At 31.9% G+C, this 15,693-nt stretch overlaps 1 protein-coding gene and 1 long non-coding RNA gene across 3 annotated transcripts; one reads left to right on the top strand and one right to left on the bottom strand.

Annotated features, from left to right (window-relative positions):
* The first annotated feature begins 1,707 nt into the window (after positions 1-1,707).
* Positions 1,708-2,208, top strand: LOC139854470 (uncharacterized). The gene has a single exon (XM_071843773.1). The coding sequence runs from the start codon at positions 1,708-1,710 to the stop codon at positions 2,206-2,208; it is 501 nt and encodes a 166-aa protein (XP_071699874.1).
* An 11,039-nt stretch (positions 2,209-13,247) lies between these two features.
* On the bottom strand, positions 13,248-15,054 carry LOC139855418 (uncharacterized). 2 transcript variants are annotated; one of them, XR_011761438.1, is made up of 3 exons: positions 14,913-15,054; positions 13,764-13,969; positions 13,248-13,610 (listed from the first exon to the last, which is right to left on the bottom strand). It is a non-coding gene; the product is annotated as an uncharacterized lncRNA (long non-coding RNA). The 2 variants fall into 2 exon arrangements; XR_011761437.1 differs by lacking the exon at positions 14,913-15,054 and adding an exon at positions 14,335-14,754.
* Positions 15,055-15,693: the final 639 nt, after the last annotated feature.

The raw sequence follows: 15,693 nt of genomic DNA, 5'->3' as shown, positions 1-15,693 counted from the left end.
TGCAAAGAAAGTTTGTCTTTTAAAAACGAATGCAATGTTTGAAAAATGTATCATATAGAGGTCAAGTACCTCGCGATGTAACCAACTATTGTAAATCGTTTGAAATCGATATGGACTTCGTTCGGATGGATTAAGACGGGTTGCTTCATGCATAACCTTCGACTTTGTAGCTCTAGCTAAGTGAGACTACATGATTTCGGGTTCTTGATTGTTAAGTTCGATATCGGGAGCTCATGTTTATATAGAATATATTTACAACTGTTTGTACTTGAAAATCTTATGGTCCATACAATTATATCATTAAACCTATGATCTCACCAACATTATTGTTGACCTTTTTAAGCATGTGTTTTCTCAGGTCTATAAGCAGGAGTCCGCATACTTTCAGGTTGGCTTTTGGGATGTCGTCAGGATGTCGGGATGTCTTTTAAAAATAAATCATCATGCACTATGTTTAAGTGTTGTACTTTGTTATATTTTAGTTGTAATTGTTGTACTTTACTTTTAAGTCCCGACATGTAACTCAAAACTTGTACTTGTATGTTGAAATAAAAACGTTTTCGCTGTCGTCTTTAGAAATCGTTAACTATAACTGGGACACCTATCATGTCACATTTCGGGATCGAAATGGGGTCGTGACAGACATGGTATCAGAGCCCACGTTATAGGGAACCAGGACTGCATTAGTGTGTCTAGGATTCTAGGATGCATTAGTGAGTCGGGTCTATAACGGAGTCATTTTTCGTCTTTCACGTATTTTAGTCTTTTGTTGTCATTTTGCTTATCGAAACTTCTATATGTTAACTTGTATGTTTTTGTGTGATGACTTAAGATGGCCGCCTCACAAAGCTCGATGTCTTCCAACTACTATCCCGACCCGATAGCGAACTCAAGCTCAACTGGTGATGATAGCTCCGACAAAGACGCGAACGTTTACCAGCCGTTTTGGAGACGTTGGGGTTGGGTTAGAACCATGATTTCCTCTTGGGTACATGAGGAAGTTACACCTTATCATGAGGTGCACGTTCCACCTTCCCGAGGAGGTGTTGATGTCTTGACTGGCCAAACTGTTAGGGACACTCTTTTTACCGTTATTTCTCGAATTCGCCTTCTTGATAACCGTATCTCTAGGGTTTTTCATTCTGTTCAGACATTGTATGATTCCGATAAGCAAGAGGTATTAGAGGCTTCTGTCAATGGGCTTAGGGATGACTATGATAACCTTTATGCTAGGGTAGAGCTCATTAGGCAGTGGATGGAGCGATATGCGGGTAATGTTGATAGAATGGAGCGTAACATGATTGATTTCGATTCGAGGTTGGGTGCTATGGAGGCGATGCATTCAGCAGACTTGCAAATTTTTGCTCAAGATCGCCAGTGGAGATCTTAGATTGCTTTGGGAGATTGTAGTGATCCCTACTAGTGTTCTATGACATTAGTAAATTTTGACTATCTATCACCTAATCGGATATATATATATAGGAATAGTAGTAGTGACTTAACTTGTACTAGCAAATTATCTAAGTGAACTGTAATGGGTAGATATTACCCAAGTTTTGTAATTATAAAATGCTAATGGAAAAGGCTTTTATTATTATGAAGTTTAGTTCATTTCCTTAATTGTGCCATTATGTACAATCACTACTATTTATTTTGTATATATTACTCTAAGTAATTGATGGTCTCTTTTAATTATCATGAAGGATAATGCAAACACGAAGGACTTTTACTGACGCTCAAGTTGACGAGATGATTAGTCAAAGGGTTAATGAAGCTTTAGCCGCTGCTGAGGTATGGAGAGTGCAAGCTAATGCGAGTCAAGCTGGAGGTTCAAGTGGAAATAATGCTCCACAAGGATGTACCTATAAGGAGTTCTCCAACTGCAAACCTCAAACTTTCACTGGAATAAAAGGACCAGTTGGTTTAATGAGGTGGTTTGAGAGGCTCGCGTCAGTCTTTCGAATAAGAAACTGTGCAAATACGGATAGAGTAAAGTTTGCTACTTGTACTATTCAAGATGGTGCCCTAACATGGTGGAACAATTATGCTCAGCCTGCAGGAATGGACGCATCGTATGCAATGCCATGGGAAGAATTCAAACAAGCGATGATCAGCGAGTATTGTCCAAGAAACGAAATTCAGAAACTAGAAATGGAATTGTGGAATTTGAAAATTCAGGGGAATGACATTACGGGATATACAAAATGATTCCTAGAACTTGTCCTATTGTGTCCGGAGTTAGTTACTACTGAAGCAAAGAAGATCGAAAGGTATGTGTGGGGACTCTCGAAAGAAATCCAAGGTAATGTAACGTCATCCAAACCAGAAACACTCCAAAGTGCTATTCGAATGGCACACAGTCTGATGGATCAGATTACACGTCATGAAAACCCAGAAGAAACAGCGGATACAAAAACTCAAGGCGGTAAGCGTAAGTGGAATGAGAACCAAGGAAATAGTTCTCACCAGAAGAAACAATATACCACCAAGTTTGAGAATGCTAATGCCAAGAAGAATTATAATGGCAAGAAACCTTATTGGAATCGATGTTATAAGCATCATTATGGAGCTTGTACTATTATTTGTGATAGGTGAAAAAAGGTGGGGCATATGTCCAAAGATTGTAGAGTCAATCTCGCACAGCCAACTGGAAACAAACCTAAGACTTGTTATGGATGTGGACAAGTAGGACACATGAAGAATCAGTGTTCGAATGCCAAGAAGGATGGAAATTCAAAAGGTAGAGCATTTAATATCTCGGCAAAAGGAGCTCGTGAAGATCCTGATTTAGTCACGGGTACATTTCTTCTAAACAACTGCATTGCTTATGTACTATTTGATAGTGGTGCTGATAGAAGTTTTATTTCTAAGGACTTTAGTACCGTGATTAACGTACCTCCAACTGCTTTAGACACTAAATATATCATAGAATTCGCTAATGGCAAAACTTGGAAAGTAGATAAGATCTTTCGAGGTTGTGCTCTAACATTAGCTAATAAATTATTTGAAGTCGATCTTATGCCTGTTGAGTTAGGTAGTTTTGATTTTATTATTGGTATGGATTGGTTATCTAAGAACCATGCGGACATTGCTTGCGCGGAGAAATCCATTCGTATTCCTCTCGCGAATGGTGAAACTTTGGTAGTTCAAGGAGAAAAGAGTGGCACTAAACTCAACATCATTTCTTGCATGAAGGCTCGAAAATATTTAAGGAAAGGATGTCAAGCCGCACGTAAAGGAGATGGAGTCGGAGAAGAAGTGACTTGAGGATGTACCGGTAGTAAAGGATTTTCCTGGAGTTTTTCCTGAAGATTTACCTGGTCTTCCTCCGCATAGACAAGTTTAATTTCAAATCGACTTAATTTCGGGAGCTGCACCTGTTGCTCGACCACTATATTGATTAACACCTTCAGAATTGCAAGAGTTGTCTAACCAATTACAAGAACTGTTGGATAAGGGATTTATTCGACCTAGTTCATTGCCCTGGGGTGCTCCTATCTTGTTCGTAAAGAAGAAAAATGGATCTATGAGGATGTGCATAGATTATCGAGAGTTGAATAAATTGACGATTAAGAATCGGTATCCACTACCGAGGATCGATGATTTGTTTGATCAACTACAAGGATCTAGTGTATATTCGAAGATTAATTTGAGATCTGGTTATCATCAGTTAAGGGTCAAGGAGGATGATATTCCTAAGACAGCTTTTAGGACGCGATATGGACATTACGAATTCTTAGTCATGTCATTTGGTTTGACTAATGCACCTGCGGTATTCATGGATCTCATGAACCGTGTGTGTAAGCCGTATTTGGACAAGTTTGTTATCATATTCATCGACGATATTTTGATCTACTCCAAAAGTAAAGAATAACATGAAGAACACTTGAAGATAATTCTTGGATTGCTAGAGAAAGAGCAATTATACGCCAAGTTTTCAAAATGTGATTTTTGGTTGCAGTCGGTACAATTTTTGGGTCACGTGGTTAGTAGCCGAGGTATTCATGTTGATCCTGCCAAGATCGAGGCTATTGGCAACTGGGAAGTTCCTAAGACTCCAACTCAAGTGAGACAATTTTTAGGTCTTGCTGGATATTACCGAAGGTTTATCCAAGATTTTTCGAAGATTGCGCGACCTTTAACTACACTGACTCACAAAGGAAAGAAGTTTGAATGGTTAAAGGAACAAGAGTCTGCATTTCAACAATTAAAGCATAAACTAACTACTGCACCCATATTATCTTTACCTGAGGGAAATGAAGATTTTGTGGTTTATTGTGACGCCTCGCGTCAAGGACTTGGAGGTGTTTTGATGCAGCGACAGAAGGTCATTGCATATGCATCACGACAACTGAAGGTGTACAAGCAAAACTATACAACTCATGATTTAGAATTGGGAGCTGTTGTCTTTGCCCTTAAAATGTGGAGACATTATTTGTATGGAACTAAATGCACTATATTTACGGATCACAAGAGTCTTCAGCATATTTTTGATCAGAAACAATTAAATATGCGACAACGGTGTTGGGTTGAATTATTGAATGATTATGACTGCGAAATTCGTTATCATCCTGGGAAGGCTAACGTGGTTGCCGATGCGTTGAGCCGAAAGGAAAAGATTAAACTTCTTCGAGTTAGAGCACTGAATATAACTATTCATGCAAATCTTGTTTCGCAAATCCGAGATGCTCAATTAGAAGCTGTGAAGGAGGAACGTTGGAAGGATGAGGCGATTAAAGGATTGATTAAGCAATTTGAAGTAAATGGTGATGGGACCCGATACTTTGCAGGACGTCTATGGGTACTAAAGTATGGTGAATTAAGAAAACTTGTGTTAGATGAAGCACACAAGATGAGATACTTAATTCACCCTGGAACTGGGAAAATGTATCATGATATCAAGGAATTTTATTGGTGGCCTAACATGAAAGCTGACGTTGCCACTTATGTGAGCCAATGTCTGACTTGTGCGAAAGTCAAAATGGAGAATCAAAAACCGTCAGGGTTGTTACAACAACCAAAAATTCCATAGTGGAAATGGGAAAGAATAACCATGGACTTTATAATGAAGCTACCGAGAACCGTGAGTGGTTACGACACTATTTGGGTGATTGTCGATCGTCTCACTAAGTCTGCACATTTCCTACCTATGAAAGAGACGGATAGGATGGAGAAATTGGCACAATTATATTTGAAAGAGGTTATCTCAACACACGGAGTGCCTGTCTCTATTATATCTGACTATGACAGTCGATTCACGTCAAGATTTTGGCAATCTTTACAAGAAGCTTTAGGAACTCGTGTGGACATGAGTACCGCCTACCATCCACAAACTGACGGACAAAGTGAAAGGACCATCCAAACCCTAAAAGATATGCTACGGGCATGTGTTATTGATTTTGGTAATGGATGGGATAAATATATACTGTTAGCAGAATTTTCATATAATAACAGTTATCACGCGAGTATTAAAGTCGCACCATTTGAAGCTCTCTATGGTAGAAAATGTAGATCACCTCTATGTTGGAGTCAAGTGGGTGATAGACAACTCACTGGTCCAGAAATCATACATGAGACTACCGAGAAAATCTTTCAGATTCAAGAGAGATTGAAGACTGCCATGAGCCGACAAAAGAGCTATGCTGATGGTCGAAGAAAATCCTTAGAATTTCAGGTAGGAGATAAAGTCATGCTTAAAGTGTCTCCCTGGAAGGGTGTGATTCGATTTGGGAAGCGAGGAAAACTAAGCCCGAGATATGTTGGACCTTTCGAGATAATTGAAAGGATTGGTCCTGTAGCGTATCGTTTGAAACTACCGCAAGAATTGAGTGGTATCCATGATGCTTTTCATGTCTCAAGTTTAAATAAGTGTTTGTCCGATGACAGTCTCGTTATTTCATTAGAAGAGATTCGTATAGACAATAAACTTCATTTTATCGAGGAACCAGCAGAAATCATGGATCGCGAAGTTAAGCGCTTGAAGCATAGTAGTATTCTGATTGTCAAAGTTCGTTGGAATGCTCATAGAGGACCGGAGTTTACTTGGGAACGGGAGGACCATATGCGGCGGAAGTATCCACATCTTTTCACTGATATCAGACAAACATCAGGTACCACCTAAAATTTCGGGACGAAATTTTCTTTAACGGGTGGGTAATGTGATAACCAAGATTTTTCCGGCTAGGTTTTCTTAACCTAACTTGAATGATTTAAGTTTCGACACGATAAGAAATTTGATGTCTTGAGTCTTTTACTCTTTTATAAATTTTATAGGTCTTTTTCATAAGTATTCATGAATCTATACCTTCATTTAAACTATAGCTCATAATGTTACTACAAATAAAAGACTATGACATTTCATATACATATCTAATATACATATAGGTATATAACTAAATTACCTTGATATTTTATAAGACTTGAATCTTTAATACATCTAGTTACCAAACTACCACAACATTAACCACTAACTAAACTCTAATCAAGGTCATTAACACTTAGGTATATACTTACACTTAAACTGAAATTAATATAGGACTAACTAACACTAATTAATTATTTATAATATTAAGTCTTAATTACATGGAAACATGTCATAAACGCTTGTCATTCACATGCATAATTAACTAAGTAAAGATTGATTAGTCATCTTCTCTTGTTCTCCTCCTTGTGCCACAACTTAATCATCATCATCATGAGCATTCCTTTGTCTTAAACATGTATGGACACATTTCTAAACCTCACTCAACCTAAGCTTACTAAACATCTCCTTTTCTCCTCTAAACCACACGTCAATCACCATCATCACCTTCATGTGCAAGTACTTAATTAAATTAATCTTCCATACATACTTGTCATAAACACATGCAATTACTTTATCTTTATGTCTTGAAGATACTAAACATAATTGCATGAGCTTGCATGAGAATTGGCTTGTCATATTTCCCTTTTTATCTCCTTGTGCCACGACTACAACATCCTCACCAAAAGACCACCTTTTGCTTCTTAAACTCTCATAACACACTCAATTATCACACTAAATCCTCTCAAGTTCAGCCATTTATTTCTTCATTGTTCATCTTCATCAACTCATACATCATCATTACTCAAGGTATAATCATCAAGTACAATTCTTTTACTCTTTACTAAGTTACTTTCAAGAGAAATGGGTGTAAAAGCTCAATCTAGAGTGTTAAAAACACTCAATGATGATTACATGGCTAACTCTAATCTTGATCATAAATAACTAAAAATATGTTTTACATATGTTTAACAACCTAAAATAAACTTAAAGTGAAAAGGCATATAGATAAAATGTATTAAGTTTACTAGCTAGTCCTTAGCCTTAATAAGGACCAAGTCAGTCTTCATTTGGTGGAATTTTTAGAAAATACTTACACTCACTTTTGCTACTGGAATTTTTGAGATTCTTAAACTTTTATGAGTCCTAGACTTTCTGTAAAAATCTCATGAATTATAAAGTGGTCTAAGTATTTATTTTGTATTTTTACTTTTAATGGGTACTGATTTGGACAGATTCTGTCCAACACACATGTTTCACCAAAAATGAGGTACCAACAACTACATATGAAAAGTTACGAAATATTCATTGTTAAGAAGACTAAAAATAGAACATGTTAGGCTTTGGAATTATGTAAAAAGCTTAAGAAATGATTAAGATATGGCCTTGTACATTTAGACAATGGGTTTAGACTTACTGAAAACTGTTGTCACTTAGACTGTATAAAAAACGTATACAACTGATGTTTTCTGAGCAAAACGAATTTTTGAACTAATAGATAACTAGATTGGAGTAAGACTTCAAAAGGATAAGTCCAAATAAGTTAATTTACTATTTTTAGTGGTATTAAACTTTAAACTAGTTAAAACAGTCCACTTGTAGTAAAATAATTCTATAAAATTCATTTTTATGATATAAATTACAAATCTTATATTCCTAGAAGTCTAACACATATACATTCACATATAAAATAAGAATTACCTTATATCACTACTTTTAAATAAGAAAATCAACTCCTAAAACTACTTATAAAATCAGTCCACATAAAAACTTTAACTTGTAAACCGAGAAACCGCCTTTTAAAAGCCGAGTACACTATGTTACATTTGAACATAAATAAAATCATTAGTATTACTAATGTTAGTAATAACACACCTCTGACCTTAACTTATGTATTTAGGTCCCGAGCTCGAAGTACATCAAAGTACTTAAACCATAAATCCAAGCTTTATACCGCATAACATCACCTGTGAGTATCATAGTCCCATTTTACTAGCTTTTAGCAAACTTATTATTTTGGGATGAGAAACATGCTTCTTTTATGTTTTACATTATGGACATAAGTTCTTAAAGCTATATTCTATTGTGTTGAGTTTATGACTTAGCTTAAACCCCGATTCTGATATCGTTAATTACTTGTTTAAGGTAAACGCGAATAATGTGGATAGATCTATTTGAGGGTGACTCCTCACATCCGGCATAGTCTTCAGGCTAACGGATGCATTGTGACGACCCGGGAATTTCTGACCAAATTTAAACTTAATCTTTATATGACTTCGACACGATAAGCAAAGTATGTAATTTTGAATCTCGAAAATTTTGAAACTATATTCATGTAGTTAATTACCCTTCGACCATCTTCGATGATTCACGAACCATTGTTGTAAAAAATATATATATATATATATATATATATATATATATATATATATATATATATATATATATATATATATATATATATATATATATATGTATATATATACAATAATTTGAAATGATAAAATACAAATTAATGGTTTGAATTAGAGATATAAAATAGTATATAAGATAATGATGTTGTTATAATAATGTTTTTATACATAAATCATATATATATATATATATATATATATATATATATATATATATATATATATATATATATATATATATATATATATATATATATATATATATATATATATATATATATATGATTTATGTATAAAAACATTATTATATGTATATTGTAATAAATATTAAAAATTCAATATATAAATAGCTATCAAATATTACATAATTATTAATATGTGATATTAATATATTAAATTTAATTACAAATTACAATATAATTGTCATGTTATTATTACATCCATTATTATAATTATTTATATTAATATTAGCATTTATATCAATATTATTAGTGTTGTTATATATAACATATATAGATATGAATTTTGATACATATAATTTGTTATGTTAATATTATAATTTAAAAATCATTATTATTGTTATTATCATTCTTATTATCATTATCAACATAATTACTCAAAAATTATTATTTGTTTTAATTAAGAGTATTATTATCATCATCATTATTATTTTTTATTTATTTTATTTTTATCCTTAATCTTAATATTATATTGATATTAGTACTATTTCTATTATTACTATTACTAGTATTTTTTAGTATTATGAATAATATTTTTACCATTTTTATAGTTAAGATTATTATTATTATATAGTATTATTATAATGATTATTAATATAATTATTATTAGTGTTATTAATATTTATTAGAAAATAATACATTTAATTATTATTAACATTAACAATATGATTATTATCATTTTTTATTATTTATTAGTAATATTATTATTTATTAATTTTTATTATTATTAATATAATTATTATTATTATTATTAATTATTAGTAATTATTATATAAACTAAAAATCAAAATATTCGTACGATTCAAATCCAGATATCCATCAAACTGTTTTACGTTTTTGTTTCTGTCCCCAATCGGTTACGTATCACTTTCAATCGTACAAATCTAATTATCTTTACAGTTTAATTAATTTTATTCGGTCCTTGATTGAAATAATACCTGTCGACACCAGATTGTCATTTAAGGGGAGCATTACAAGTTGTTAAGATATACTATATCACTTACTAAAATAAAATATCAATCATAAATTTTAACTGCATTATTTTTCAATTGAATTAAACCAGAAAAGAGCTGAAACCTTGTTACGACTCTGTTCTTGATTTTTTTTCGAAAACTTCAATTTTGAAACTAATTTAAAAATGTAAAAATGTAGTTATGTTAGGAATTTTTCAATCGAACTTTCTGCAAATTCTCAAATTCCAATTCTTTGAAACGAGTACGAATTATCGAGTCAAAGCTTTAATTTTCAAAAGTCAACATATTTGTTCATCGTGAAATCTGAGCTGGTTTTGATGTTTTATGTTTAATTGGTGATTCAGAAAGTTTTCATGGACGATTTAAAACCTTTTTAATGTTATGAGTATAGTCTTAAACATTTTAAAAATTCGAAATTGATTTTGGGTTTAGTCTTGTTCATCGAATGTCTGTTCCATCTTTTTCTTTTGTTTTGATTCTGTTTTAATTTAGTTAGTCAACCTCTAAACGTTTTTGTATCAACGATAAATTATTGTGAATTGGTTTGAAACCTGGATTGATTTGAATTCAAGTGAGGAAGAAGGTGAAATTAAAACAGAAAATATATATAGTTTAAATAAATAAGGCTGGGTTATAAATTAGATAAGGAGCAGTAGCTCAGATGGTTAATGGGTGTTATGGTGAGCGAGAGGTCTCGGGTTCGAGCCCGTGCTGGGACTTTTATTTTTTTGAGGCTCACTTCATTAAGGTAGCCCTTTTAATATTTTTATGTTATTATTATTATTATTATTATCATTATTATTATTATTATTATTATTATTATTATTATTACAAATTATTATTATTACCATTATTATTGTTATAATGATTATTATTATAATTATTAACATTATTATTAATATGATTTTGATTATTATTGTTATTATTATTATTAGTATTATTTTTTTTTTGTTATTATTAGTATTATTAGTATTATTATTATTATTATTATTAAGATTATGAATATTATTATTATTGTAATTAAGTAATTATTAAGTAATGTCATTATTGATAATATTATTATTATTAAATATTACTAATGTGTTTATCATTAATAATATTATCATTTAAGTATTGATATCATTATTATTATTAGGAATAATATTACTATTATGAAAATAACAAAACTTATTAGTATTTTTGCTAATAATAGTATTAGTATCATTTTAAAATATTAGTATTATCAATGTTGATGTAAGTATTATTATTAACATTAGCACATTCGTTAACATGAGTATCATTAACAAGTACTATTATTATTGAAAATTAATATAATTATTACTAAAGGTATCATTACTTTAAATCTATATTTTAATAAAAACTATTATTAATACTATCATTTATATTATTAGTACTATGAAAATTATTATTATTATCAGTATAATTATTCTAAAATTATTATAACTAGTGTTTTGTAAACAAAAGAATTATTACACTAAAGTATATTTAATTATTGTATATACAAAATGAATACATTTAATTAAATAATGAAATATATAAATAAGTTATTAATATAAAAATTATATCACTAATAATAATATATATTTATTTGATTACGATTATATATTAATGAATACATAAATGATATAGGTTCATGAATCCGAGGCCAACCCAGCATTGTTCAATATAATCATATGTATTTTTACTACAAAATACATTAGGTGAGTTTCATTTGCCTTTTTACCCTTTATATTTTTGGGCTGAGAATACATGCGCAATTTTTATAAATGTTTTACGAAATAGACACAAGTAATCGAAACTACATTATATGATTGAATGATCGAAGCCGAATATGCCCCTTTTTGCTTGGTAGCCTAAGAATTAAGGAACATCACTAATTTTGAGAATTAGTGCACGCCTAATTGACGCGAATCCTAAATAAAGATCTATTGGGCCTAACGAACCCCATCCAAAGTACCGGATGCTTTAGTACTTCGATGTTGTTTTTATCATGTCCGAAGGATTTCCCGGAATGATAGGGGATATTCTTATATGCATATTGTTAATGTCGGTTACCAGGTGTTCAATCCATATGAATGATTTTTGTCTCTATGCATGGGACGTATATTTATGAGAACTGGAAATGAAATTCTTGTGGTCTATTAAAACGATGAAAATGAATGATTATGATAAACTAATGAACTCACCAACCTTTTGATTGACACTTTAAAGAATGTTTATTCTCAGGTATGAAAGAAATCTTCCGCTGTGCATTTGCTCATTTTAAGGATATTACTTGGAGTCATTCATGACATATTTCAAAAGACATTGCATTAGAGTCGTTGAGTTCATCAAGATTATTATTAAGTCAATTATAGTTGAATATGTTATGAAATGGTACGCATGCCGTCAACTTTTGATGTAAAGAAAGTTTGTCTTTTAAAAACGAATGCAATGTTTGTAAAATGTATCATATAGAGGTCAAGTACCTCGCGATGTAACCAACTGTTGTGAATCATTTGAAATCGATATGGACTTCGTCCGGATGGATTAGGACGAGTCGCTTCATGCATAACCTTCGACTTTGTAGCTCTAGCTAAGTGAGACTACATGATTTCGGGTTCTTGATTGTTAAGTTCGATATCGGGAGCTCATGTTTATATAGAATATATTTACAACTGTTTGTACTTGAAAATCTTATGGTCCATACAATTATATCATTAAACCTATGATCTCACCAACATTATTGTTGACCTTTTTAAGCATGTGTTTTCTCAGGTCCATAAGCAGGAGTCCGCATACTTTCAGGTTGGCTTTTGGGATGTCGTCAGGATGTCGGGATGTCTTTTAAAAATAAATCATCATGCACTATGTTTAAGTGTTGTACTTTGTTATATTTTGGTTGTAATTGTTGTACATTACTTTTAAGTCCCGACATGTAACTCAAAACTTGTACTTGTATGTTGAAATAAAAACGTTTCCGCTGTCGTCTTTAGAAATCGTTAACTATAACTGGGACACCTATCACGTCACATTCCGGGATCGAAATGGGGTCGTGACAAAAGCATAGACTAAAGATGTATAAATAATTGTTACAGAGCACTTACCCTCGATATTAACCCGACCCTCCCAATCTAAACGATGTCATTACAGCCCATCCGCCTCATCACTGAACTACTATCCCAATAGCTACATTCACACCTTCACATTTTATCAAGGCAATAAAGAACATTATACAAATGAAAATTAATTTTTTATCTTACCTAATCGCCTCCAAAATTGCGAATAAGTCACCAACCATTTATTGCCGATAAGTCACAACCTTCTTTAAATTCTCGTCTTTAATATATTTCACAAAATGGAAGATACAAACTATTGGTGAGGATAGAACTAAATCTGGAAATACTTCAGACAACATACAATATAATTATACAATCATTGATTAAATTATGGATAATTATACATCAAGATATAAAAAAGTTAAATGTTTTCATGTTTTGTTTCATTCAAGCATTGAACAGTAGGTTTAGAATTAGTACCATATGTAAGCTAACCAGCAACAGATCCCAGAGGCTTGTTCATATCAAATTGTAAACAAAAATTTGCATAAATTACCTAAAAATAGAAAAAATAGTGTCATAGGAAGCAAATGATGTAAGTAACCTGAGGCTTGTTCACCATGCCACCATCATCATTCATCATACTGGAAAAAAATAAAACATGAATATATCGACATCCTTACTATTTCTAAAGTACCCAATTACTTTGATATCATAGATACAAAAAAGAATCCAGCAAGAACTGAACAAAAAAAAATCAATATGAATATTTATCATTTAAAAGAGACTAAGTTTACCATAATCGCATTATAGTTCATTCAAATTGAGCAAACCATCTTTATCAATTCTTCTATCTATAAACTGTCATGTTAAAAACTCACATTTGATGAGATTAACACTTGTTGACTTATGAAACATCCCTCATCCATGTTTTCATAGCAAAAAAGCTAAAAATGCAGAGGAGACTCGTTCAATCCTCACCAACCTCACTTTGGAGCCTTACCTTTAAAAAAAAAAAGAAAAAAAAAGTCATGAAGACCTGTTGCAATGTCACTTTTTAATCTTAGAGTAAAAACATATAAATTATTGCATGTGAGAAAACAATAATGAAATTAGTTTATTAGTTTATAGATAAAAGAATGATGAAGATGGTTAATCAAATGCTATATTAGTTGATCCCCACTTGATAACCATTATATAAATTGTATTAAGGAGTTACTTATTATGAGATGAACAGTTTTAAGAGTCAACTAACAAATAACATGTACATTAATTCCATCAAATTGAGAATCATATCAAATGCTTGCATGCTGAATAAACCCCCAACTTCATGGGTATCTGCAAAACCATAGATTTACTCGGTTATACCTTCAACAATTTAAGTTACGTTGCATCTAAGGTTTCTTTTTGAGCTTCCATCACCTGCTTTCTACTCAGTAAACAAAATAGAATTTCAAATCATGCATTAACAATGTACAATTAAATTAACATAAAATCAGCATATGTAGCAATTTTCATCTTCAGTTTCATTTAAGCATTTAATCAAACACATGAAGATCATAAAACGAAACATACGCCTGTTAGTTTGTAACCCAATATTTCACTAATAATGCTTTCAAGATAAAGAAACCAGCAAAAATCAGATCGGAGATGTTATTCATGTTACAAAATTGAAAAAGCCAGATCTTAAATTGAACAATCACTAATATATCTACATAGTTCATATTAGTTGCTCTTGAGATGCATACACCACTTGCTGCAAAATCAATAAATACAGCAAAAATCATATCTAATATGTTATTCATGTTGCAAAATTGAAGAATCTTATTCTGTAAAAATTTAAATTAAACCGGAAAGAATCGGGGGTTAAAGATGAAGATGATTGTAGAAATGAAATTAGATATAGATGATGGAAGTGAAACACTCAAAAAAGAAAATAAGATTACCAAGTATTTTTGTGGAGATGAAAGAATCGAAAAGTTTCTTGAGAACTGATTAACTTTTTTGGAAAGTAAAATGTAGTAATTTTGTAGCAAGAAGGCGTGACTTGTTTTTGGCAGAGAGATAAATTTGTATTATGTTAAAAGAAAACCCCCTACTTCATGGGTATCTGCAAAACCATAGATTTATCATAGATATACTCCGTATTTATTTAATTTAATTAATTTAATAATGTCATTAGTAATGACCAAATAGTGCCACCTGTCCCCTATTTTTTTTTAACCTATGATTTTAATTACTTAATGACATCACACAATTAGTAATTTAAAAGAATTGATAGATAATGCCATTAAACTTTTACAGTAAATTGTAGAGAGAAAATCTACACTTATTTTTGAAAATATGTGTAAGATCCAGTTTTATCAGTTGAGTTGGACGCCGTCCAACTTGGTGCGACGCCGTCCAGTTTTGAAGGACTGGACGCCGTCCAGATGGCCTGACGAGCCAGCTTTGGCATTTTGTTATTTAAAAAGGGGTAGTTTGGTAATTTCACTTGGTGGACGACTTTAAGGCCCTAGTTCAGTTTTGGTGAGCCTCATTACTCCTTTTCCATCTACTTTATCATCTTCCATTAAATCCTAAAGAGAGAGGAGGTTCTAGAGTGAGAGAGCTCCATTAAAGGAAGAAAGAGGTTGAATCGGGTCTTAGCGCGAGTTCTAAAGTTGTTCATCTAGTCGCTAACTACGTGGTGATTGTGTTGGTAAGTTATAAAACCTATTTTCTTTA

The sequence above is a fragment of the Rutidosis leptorrhynchoides genome, chromosome 6 (genome assembly GCF_046630445.1).
Source record: "Rutidosis leptorrhynchoides isolate AG116_Rl617_1_P2 chromosome 6, CSIRO_AGI_Rlap_v1, whole genome shotgun sequence".
Lineage (NCBI taxonomy): Eukaryota > Viridiplantae > Streptophyta > Magnoliopsida > Asterales > Asteraceae > Rutidosis > Rutidosis leptorrhynchoides.
The sequence above is the reverse complement of the archived record's forward strand: the minus strand, read 5'-3'. Positions and strand labels throughout refer to the sequence as shown.

Bases quoted from the DNA above. Each gene is read 5' to 3' on its own strand.
- LOC139854470 (XM_071843773.1), top strand. From the start codon at position 1,708: ATGCAAACACGAAGGACTTTTACTGACGCTCAAGTTGACGAGATGATT.